A 10,052-nucleotide genomic window follows, 5' to 3' on the forward strand; every position below is an offset into this window, starting at 1 on the left:
TGCTCCGGTCGTTCTTTGGAGGTAGACTCCAGATAGAATTGGTAAGGTACAATCGATACCATCTTTTCTATGTATTGACAAGTCTCCACTCCAGGGCTGTCATTCCGTTATGGCAATGGGCGTTTTGTTTCCGACACGCGCTGTACGCGGTAGACCGATCACAAAGGACTGCGCCATCTGACCAATCACAGCAGTGAGGGCTCACGGAAAGGAGGGGTTTAGAGAGACTGATTCTTTGAACTGCTTCGCACGAGTCGTTTACGAATAATTTAGAAATGAGGTCAAATTAAATCTATTTTTTGAGAAAACTAACGTGTTTTTTGACCTTGCATGCATGTAAACCTGTTTTAGGAGACTCATAAAACAATATTAGCAACCTTAAAAATGGCATAATAGGGGCACTTTAAGCAGCACAACTATTTTCACCACTGATAATAATAAGAAAGGTTTCTTGAGCACCAAATCAGCATATTATAATGATTTCTGAAGGATCATGTGACACTGACAATGACTGCTGAATATCCACCTTAATTTCAATGCGGAAGTAAGCAGTTTTCTGTGAATGTGCGAGACTTCCGGTTCATTAGCCGCTGTAGGGAAATAACGAGAAGAATAAGAAAGCACAATAAACGGTAAAACTGCTTGTGCAACAAACCAGTGTGTTCACAATTAAGATAATATATTAAAATACTATGATAAGACACACCAGTTTGCAATATCAAGCAGCAAAAGAACTGTTGCTAAAAATAGCTGGAAGCGGATGACACCAGAAGCCAGACGCATAAAATTTACAAATGGCCACGCCCACTCTTACGGGGAAAAATAAGCTTTGCCATCACAAGAATAAATAAAAAATAAATCTTAAAATATATTCAAATAGAAAACAATTATTTCAAATTGTAATGATATTTCAAATATTACTATTTTTACTGTATTTTTGATCAAAGAGATGCAGTGAGCAACGATAGTGTATATTGTTAAATGAAGTCTAGATGTTGAAATTAATTCTTGGGAACTCTTCCCTACAGTTAAATTCTGCTGAACAGGCACACAGCGCGAAGAACTCTTCGCAAGGATGTTTTCTTTGATTCATGTATAAAGGTTATAAAGAACAGAAGTATTGGAATGCATTTAGTCAATGTAGTGAGATGCAAAAGTACAATGAGACATGGTTTTCACACAAAAACATAAAGAATGTTCCTCTTGATGATGGATCATAACAGGCAAGAGTACAAATTTTGCTGTGATGAGAGTTGATGGTACAGAACACAGACAATTATAACTAATTCCAGTCAACACATAAAATGAGAGATTACAGTGGAGATGTTTAAGTTCGGACAAACAGAACTTTCTAGCAAAGACAAAGTCTAATTTAACTTTAGTTGTAGTTACTTTATTACAATATTGTAATAATAATAATTATTATTATTTATTGATTTAAATACATTTTTTATATAAAAATATATATTTTAATTTCAAAGCTGAAGAGTGTGATTTTATTTTAGATAATAAATGGATAATTCAAATATTTGGATACTTCAAATATTTCTCCTAACCCAGTTTAATATGCATAGAAAACTCTTCCCACTTCAGCTGTATGTTGTAATCCCCTCATCTCTCCAGTGTAAACTCTCAGATTTTCAAAGAATCATAATCATTGTCAAAAAAGAAAACATTTTTGGTTGAAGTATTAGGAGGCTCAGGTGTACCTCAGGGCGGATCCTTTAGGTGTTGCTATTCCATAGCCCTTTGAGTCCAGGTTTCCGCCCACCTTCATGGTGTCACATGGCTTGCGCTGCTCAATGTATTCGTTCATTGTGGACTCCAGCAGATAAGCATACTTCCCTTTGGACTTCCTCACCCGCACGACACCTTCGTCTGTCGTCTTCAGAAATACAGAAGGCTCTGCAGACTTCATGTAGGACCACATCTTCTCAAATACTGCGATCTTTGATCTCTGAGGATGGATATAATGAAGTCAGACTGATCAAAAGTGACAGCAAAGACATTAATAATGTTACAAAAAATTTATATTTAAATAAAAGAATCCTGAAATAAATGTATAACAGTTTTCACAAAAATATTAAGCAGCACAACTGTTTTCAACTTTGATAATAATAAGAAAGGTTTCTTGAGCACCAAATCAGCATATTAGAATGATTTCTGAAGGATCATGTAGCACTGAAGACTTGAGTAATGCCTGCAAAAAAATGTAAATATATTCAAAGAGAAACGAGTTATTTTAAATTGCCATAATATTTCACAATATTACTGTTTTTACCGTATTTTTTATCAAATTTTTTATCTACAGCACACGTGACAATTATCATTGAATAACAACTTGAATTTCTGGCTTTTCCTCACACAAAGCTGTCACAGTTGAAATGCTTCATTCTATTTTTACATTTCTAAACTTGGATTTAAAATAGGCAAAGTACCTGATATCATGGTCTTTCACAGTGTCATTTCAGGAAGACTGGAACCATTTTTGGTCAATTCTCTCTTTGAATACTCAATGTAATAATAAAACGTGCAAAACACAGTACCTTCAGGGCTACAACAGCTTCCCATCAGGGTAGTACCCTCATCTTTGTACCTTATCTACTCCTAAAGGGTGCATATTAACACCTGAATAGCGGTATCTTAAAGTACTAATATGCACTTTTAGTGGAAGATAAGGTACAAAGCCAAAGCACAATCTTTGAGGGTACTGATAAAAGTATAATTTTTGCACATCTTTTCTGAGAGTATAGTAAAGTACTTCCCTCTTACCCTGAAGAACTCTTTGGTGGATCCTCCATCCAGAGTCCCATAGGCAATCTCTGTTTGCTTAGCCAGATCCTCAGCACTCTCGATGGGTGACACCATTCTTTCCACAGTGAGGAAGGCAGCCAGGTTGGCTGTGTAGGAGGAGATGATAATCAGAGTAAAGAACCACCACACACCTCCAACTATACGACCAGAGAGAGATCTGTGGGGGAAAAAAGTACAGCAGAACAAAACGGGTGGTTAATAGCCTGAAATATTGTAGTGATCTTCTCTATCAAATTAGACTCATAATGAAGAAGAGTCCTATTTTTAATATGATTTTCATTTCTAGCTGTGCACAAAGTGGAAAGATAATGATTAATTAATTAATTAATTACTTTATCAGCAGGCATACAGGTGCATCTCAATAAATTAGAATGTCGTGGAAAAGTTCATTTATTTCAGTAATTCAACTCAAATTGTGAAACTTGTGTATTAAATAAATGCAATGCACACAGACTGAAGTAGTTTAAGTCTTTGGTTATTTTAATTGTGATGATTTTGGCTCACATTTAACAAAAACCCACCAATTCACAACAAATTAGAATAAGAATACTTATTCTAATTTGTTGAGATATTGAATTGGTGGGTTTTTGTTAAATGTGAGCCAAAATCATCACAATTAAAAGAACCAAAGACTTAAACTACTTCAGTCTGTGTGCATTGAATTTATTTAATACACGAGTTTCACAATTTGAGTTGAATTACTGAAATAAATGAACTTTTCCACGACATTCTAATTTATTGAGATGCACCTGTATATGATGAAGAAAGGCCTTCTTAATGGTTGATCTATAGTTATAAATCAGATCCTGATCAGAGTTTAAACAAAAGCAAAGTCATTTTCGGACTTTGTATGGCAGAATTTAATTATCATCAGAACTGTTTCATCAAAATGTCTGGAACATCACTTATTTGAGCTTAAATGAAAAGACTGGAGGACTGCTGCGTTAACGGTTACAATAAAACATCTTAGTAATATACTGTATGTATAATTGTGTTTCTTTCCTTAAAATAGGAGCTGGATGCATTACAACTGAATACACTACAGTTAAATATACACGTATACTGAGAAAATATACATATTTGTATATAGGAATGATAGAAAATGCCTCCCTTAAGATGTAAATGGCAAAATTAACTTGCTTGTGTGAATAATAATGCAAAAAAATAATGTATAAACCCTCATGTTTTTGTCCAGAAGACATGGCCTGGTTTGATCTGTGACTTCTCAATGCATGTCTATTGATCTGAGTGCTTCAAACATTGAAAACCTTTCCTTTTTCAATTAAAGTCTTAAATTTAATCAAAGATTCTGTTCTGCCAAGCTTGCACTAAAGTTCTACTTTCCAATACATGCTGTGCACCATTCCACCCTTTCACTTTCAAGGGAAATATACAGTGGGTACGGAAAGTATTCAGACCCCCTTAAATTTTTCACTCTTTGTTATATTCCGTACCCACTGTATTCTCTTCACAGCTTCCAATGATATTATCAGTTATTAAAGGGGCCAATAAACCACTCTGAATTTTTATAGGGAAGCAAAATGCCCTGCATTATAAAGTGGAAGTTGTTGGAACGTTGTTGGAATGATAATGCATGTTATTGAATGTTAGATACAGATCCGGCACAGAAATTATAGTTCATGCTTACTAATACTAATAAAAGTCTACATTATTTAGTATTGTCAACTTAAACACCATTAACAGAACTACCCTCTACTTCAATTATCTCAGAAAAAAACAGCACACTCTGTCATGTCAAGAGCACAGTAGAATGACAAATGGATGATGATATAAATACATACACTACCGTTCAAGAGTTTGGTTTTATCTGTGACTTCACAAAAAATCAGTATTAAACAGTAATATAACAGTAATACTGTAAAATATTATTACAATTTAAAATAACTCACTTTTCTATTTTAAAATATTTTAAAATGTAATTTATTCCTGTGATGACAAAGCTGAATTTTCAGCAGTCATTATTCCAGTCTTCAGTGTCGCATGATCTTTCAGAAATCATTCTAATATGCTGATTTGCTGCTCAAGAATTTTTTATTTTTTTGTATATTTACTTTTTAACAATTGAATGCAGCCTTACTGGATCACACACACACAAAAAAAGTACCACCCAACCTTTTGAATGGTAGTGTATATTAATTTTTATTTTTATTTTTATTTTTTTGTGAGAATTGCATTCTGGTTCAATCACAACCTGCAGTCCTTTGCACACACAAAAGTGTCAGTTTTTCAAAATTGTCTTATTGTCTTACAGTAGCTCAAGAGAAAGCATGCAAATGAATGAAAAAGAAGAAATCCACAGTAGAGTAGAAACATTGGGTATGCATCAGCTCATCACCTCATCTCAAACTGTCTCTCTTTCTCATTCTGTTGTACTCTGCTTATCTTCCTCGTCTCTCTCACCTGCCCCGTCTCCCTATTTTCACTTGTCTGTTCAGCTGTCCATAAGTGTGATACGAAGTTGACTTTCATTCACTCTGTCAAACAGATGTGTTCAGCTGTTTTGTGAGGTACGTCCACCTTTATAACCATCAGTCAGTAGTGTGTTTGCAAACAAAATTATCACCACAAATAAATTCTTGTCTCTGGTATAAACAAAAACAAAAATTTGAGCTACAGACAAAATGTATTTATATTTTATGTAATATTTTAAGAAAGGAAAGAACTGCAGAGAGTTTTTTTTACCATTTTGCATGCATATAAATATATGTGTGCATTTCTGTATGTGAGAGGTCACATAAGACCTTTAAAAACCATTACAGGTTCACAAGTATTTGAACACACACAACAGTACACAAGAATACTGGCAGTGATCCTCTAATGAATACTCCAAATGAATTATCAAACTAATCCATAGAATATGGGTCACTACTGTAGCGTCTGCGTAGAATCATGCATGATCTTTGGGGTTTTATGGCTTAAGAGACCCTTTTAGCCTTTTGACATTTGCATATAAATTACAGTTCTGGTCAGAGACTTTACGTTTGGATGGGGGTCTAAATTGCCAAATGGTTCCTCGCCATCAAGGAGATTCTAACCAGTCCCCCCCACTATCATCTCCCCCATCTGACTTCAAACACTGTCCAAAGAGCTGTAAATGACCCCGATGGGCCTGGCTGACCGAACAAACTAACACACACACACACAAACACACACACACATAAAGACCGTTACTCTATTATACTCTACAAATATATCTGCTGAAAGCAAAGTAAAAGGTTCCATGGACAAACATTCTTTCAAACACCCTCAATCACATCTCCATGGAGACACGACGACTCACAACAGAGCTGTAACAAACTAAAAATAAAAGTCTCCTTGTCGTTCCACAGTGTAATGCTGCAAAATGTCAGTTCCATTACAGAAACTCGGACAGCCGCTGTTGGGAACGTTGTGACATGCTGATTGTCTCTTTGTACTCTGGTGTCACAGTTCTGTTAAACACTGCAGAGCATTTCCAAACACTCGGGATGGCAAGGTCACCTCGACAGTGGGAAAGGCCCGAGCGAGACTTCCCTCTAGGCTTCTATGTATGCGTGTTTGTATTTTGAAATTACACTAATGTGCTTGTGACCTAAACGTGTGACCTAAACGTAATGTGTACGTGACCTGCTAGTGTCATTGCGTATGGAAGTGTTTGTAAATGGGAGTGTATTTTTGTATGGGGTAAAGGGAATCTGGACAAAGTTGAAGTGACAGTTGGAGGCCCGCGGGAGGAAGGCGGCACCATGGTGCCTGGGTTGAACTGTCATGCTTGCTGCAAAGCCTGATGGTCTGACCCCACGCAAACACACATACAGACACAAACACACACTCCACATCTCAAATAATGCTCCTAAGGCTCACAACATGTATCGCATCCTCAGGGTTACTACTTGCTCTGTTTCTCAGTCACACACACACACTTCTCCACGCTCATATCCTGGAGCACACTTGGATTATTTTTCAGCAGGTGTGAACAGACTGATCATCGGCCTCCAGGCCAATTTAAATAATTGGAAAATTCATCTGTGCCCGGTTGCACAAAGCACCTTAAGTGTAATTTTCCCTTAAGATCGCCCTTAAGTTTCCCTTAAACTTAAGGGTGTTGCATAAAATACCCCTTAAATGTTACTTAAGGGTTTCTTTAGGTGAAACGCCATAAACCCTTAGAATTTATCTTAAAGGGGTCATATGATGCTATTTTAAAGATCATTATTTTGTGTATTTGGTGTAACAGAATATGTTGACATGCTTTAATGTTCAAAAAACACATTATTTTTTAAATACTGTACATTATTGTAGGTCCTCTATGCCCCGCCTCTCTCAAACGCTTCGTTTTCTACAAAGGACAGTGGGAAAGGCCCGAGCGAGACTTCCCTCTAGGCTTCTATGTATGCGTGTTTGTATTTTGAAATTACACTAATGTGCTTGTGACCTAAACGTGTGACCTAAACGTAATGTGTACGTGACCTGCTAGTGTCATTGCGTATGGAAGTGTTTGTAAATGGGAGTGTATTTTTGTATGGGGTAAAGGGAATCTGGACAAAGTTGAAGTGACAGTTGGAGGCCCGCGGGAGGAAGGCGGCACCATGGTGCCTGGGTTGAACTGTCATGCTTGCTGCAAAGCCTGATGGTCTGACCCCACGCAAACACACATACAGACACAAACACACACTCCACATCTCAAATAATGCTCCTAAGGCTCACAACATGTATCGCATCCTCAGGGTTACTACTTGCTCTGTTTCTCAGTCACACACACACTTCTCCACGCTCATATCCTGGAGCACACTTGGATTATTTTTCAGCAGGTGTGAACAGACTGATCATCGGCCTCCAGGCCAATTTAAATAATTGGAAAATTCATCTGTGCCCGGTTGCACAAAGCACCTTAAGTGTAATTTTCCCTTAAGATCGCCCTTAAGTTTCCCTTAAACTTAAGGGTGTTGCATAAAATACCCCTTAAATGTTACTTAAGGGTTTCTTTAGGTGAAACGCCATAAACCCTTAGAATTTATCTTAAAGGGGTCATATGATGCTATTTTAAAGATCATTATTTTGTGTATTTGAAGTGTTGCATAAAGCCCCTTAACTTTCATTTTTCTAAGTATAACATAAGGTTTGGAAAATGTCACCTTAAGTTACACAAAAGTCTTCTATAAAGACATGACCGGCCGCTTTATATGTTAAATAGATTTTCATTTACGCATTTATTCACATATAAACTGATCAAATTACATACAGCACATACTTAGCTCAAAAGTGAGTGCGGCACACCCGAGAACAAATTTATATTCCATAATATTTTATTCCGGTATTTTCCTACATATTACCTGGAGATGACTTGAAAAATACACATAAACCACATATTGTTCAGTCGTGAGTTTATTGTGTTTACGTTTCTGCTTTTTATTCAGCTTATAAGATAGGCTACTTCTATGAATCCGGTTTGAACTTTCAGCGCGAGAGCGCCCTCCGGCTTTGAGTGTGAATGAAATACACACTGCATGAGAGTTTAGCGCTTTAATGTTCACATCGTTTTGGATACGAATAAAACGTCATGCATAGACTATCTTGTCTCTTTGCATTTAACTATGTATTTATGCAATATGTATTTACGCAATATATAATGTTATATTGTTTTCTGTGAAAACTTACACCGCTATCTGCATTAACAAATAACTACAGTTATTTGTAAATAACTAAATTATTTGTAAATAACTAAATTAACTGCAAAACCTGGGTCGCTGTCGTGAAACAATTAACGGTTTCCCTTTGCTAAGGGAAGTGTTGAAGGGATTATATGCAACACCCTTAAATCATTCCCTTAGGTAAGGGGAAATCACACCTTAAGTCTCATACTTAAGGTACTTTATGCAACCGGGCACAGGCCTTTATGTGACAGCTTTCCTAGGAGTCACATCTACACCATCCCTCATGTGAGCACTCTTCATACTAAGAGATTCATAGCAATAGTTCAGTGGAGGTAATTCTGTCTGTAATAATAAGGGTATTGGGTTTTACTGCTGAAAACACCTATGGCTAAAATAAATTATTTACACTTATTTTTTGAGGTGTCAAGATTTGGCCGGTTAGTGTAGCCAAGTATGCTCCTGCTGGTAGACGTTGTAACTACATCTAGAGTAAAAAGCATCCTGCTGTTACTATTTGATTACAAAAGTTGACATGTGTGAAATCAAATGTAAAAATAGAATATATATATATACATAAGTAATACATAAATATCAGTACCGAATATACACAATTAAAGATAGATGATAGATAGAACAATAGAACGACAGACATGACGATAGATAGACAGGGCGACAGAGAGAAAGATAAATAGAACGATAGACAGAACCATAGGCAGACAGAACAAAAAACAGACAAGATGACAGATAGAATGATGGACAGATGGAACAATAGAAAAACAGAACAAAAAACAGACAGGATGACAGACAAAACAACTGGCAGAAGGATAGACAGACAGAATTATAGACAGACAAAACAACAGACAGAGCATTAGACTGTTAGAATGATAGACAGACAGAGAATGATAGACAAAAAGAACAACAGACAGAATGATAGACAGACAGACTGACTGAATGACAGCCAGACAGCACAATATACAGACAAAATGACAGACAGAATGTTTCACAGAAAGAACGACAGACATACAGGACCACAGAGAGAATGGTAGATAGCCAGAACGATTGACAGACAGGACGACAGACAGACACAATGATAGACAGACAGAACAATAAACAGAATGATGGAGACAGACAGAATGATAGATAAATAGAACAATACACAGACAGGGCTACAGAGAGAAAGAAAAATAGACAGAACGATAGACAGACAGATAACAGACAGAATGACAGATAGACATAACCTTAAACAGACAAAACAAAAACAGACAGGATGACAGACAAAATGATAGACAAAACAACAGACAGAAGGATAGACAGACAGGATGAAAGACAGAATTATAGACAGACAAAACAACAGACAGGGCATTAGACTGACAGAATGATAGACAGACTAAAGATAGACAAAAAGAATAACAGACACAATGATAGAGTGAACTATAGACAGACAGGATGACAGACAGACAGGCAGGACGACAGAGACACAATGATAGAGACAGAACGTCTCGGTTACGTATGTAACCCTCGTTCCCTGAAGGAGGGGACGGAGACGTCATGTCGGGGGCTGACGAATTGGGATATCGCTTCGAT

At 36.7% G+C, this 10,052-nt stretch overlaps 1 protein-coding gene across 4 annotated transcripts in view; it reads right to left on the reverse strand.

The window, feature by feature from the left end:
* LOC107715357 (glutamate receptor 1-like) overlaps nt 1-10,052 on the reverse strand; it is a 65,922-nt gene that overhangs the window by 7,100 nt on the left and 48,770 nt on the right. For all 4 annotated transcript variants that reach the window (XM_016521466.1, XM_016521465.1, XM_016521467.1 and 1 more), the window contains exons 12-13: nt 2,773-2,971; nt 1,710-1,957 (exon numbers count right to left, since the gene is read on the reverse strand). In XM_016521466.1, the coding sequence (XP_016376952.1) occupies nt 1,710-1,957; nt 2,773-2,971 (447 nt within the window). The remainder of the gene's footprint in view (nt 1-1,709; nt 1,958-2,772; nt 2,972-10,052) is intronic.

This window comes from Sinocyclocheilus rhinocerous, unplaced genomic scaffold (assembly GCF_001515625.1).
Source record: "Sinocyclocheilus rhinocerous isolate Xijiao unplaced genomic scaffold, SAMN03320098_v1.1 scaffold299, whole genome shotgun sequence".
NCBI classification, from domain to species: Eukaryota; Metazoa; Chordata; class Actinopteri; order Cypriniformes; family Cyprinidae; genus Sinocyclocheilus; species Sinocyclocheilus rhinocerous.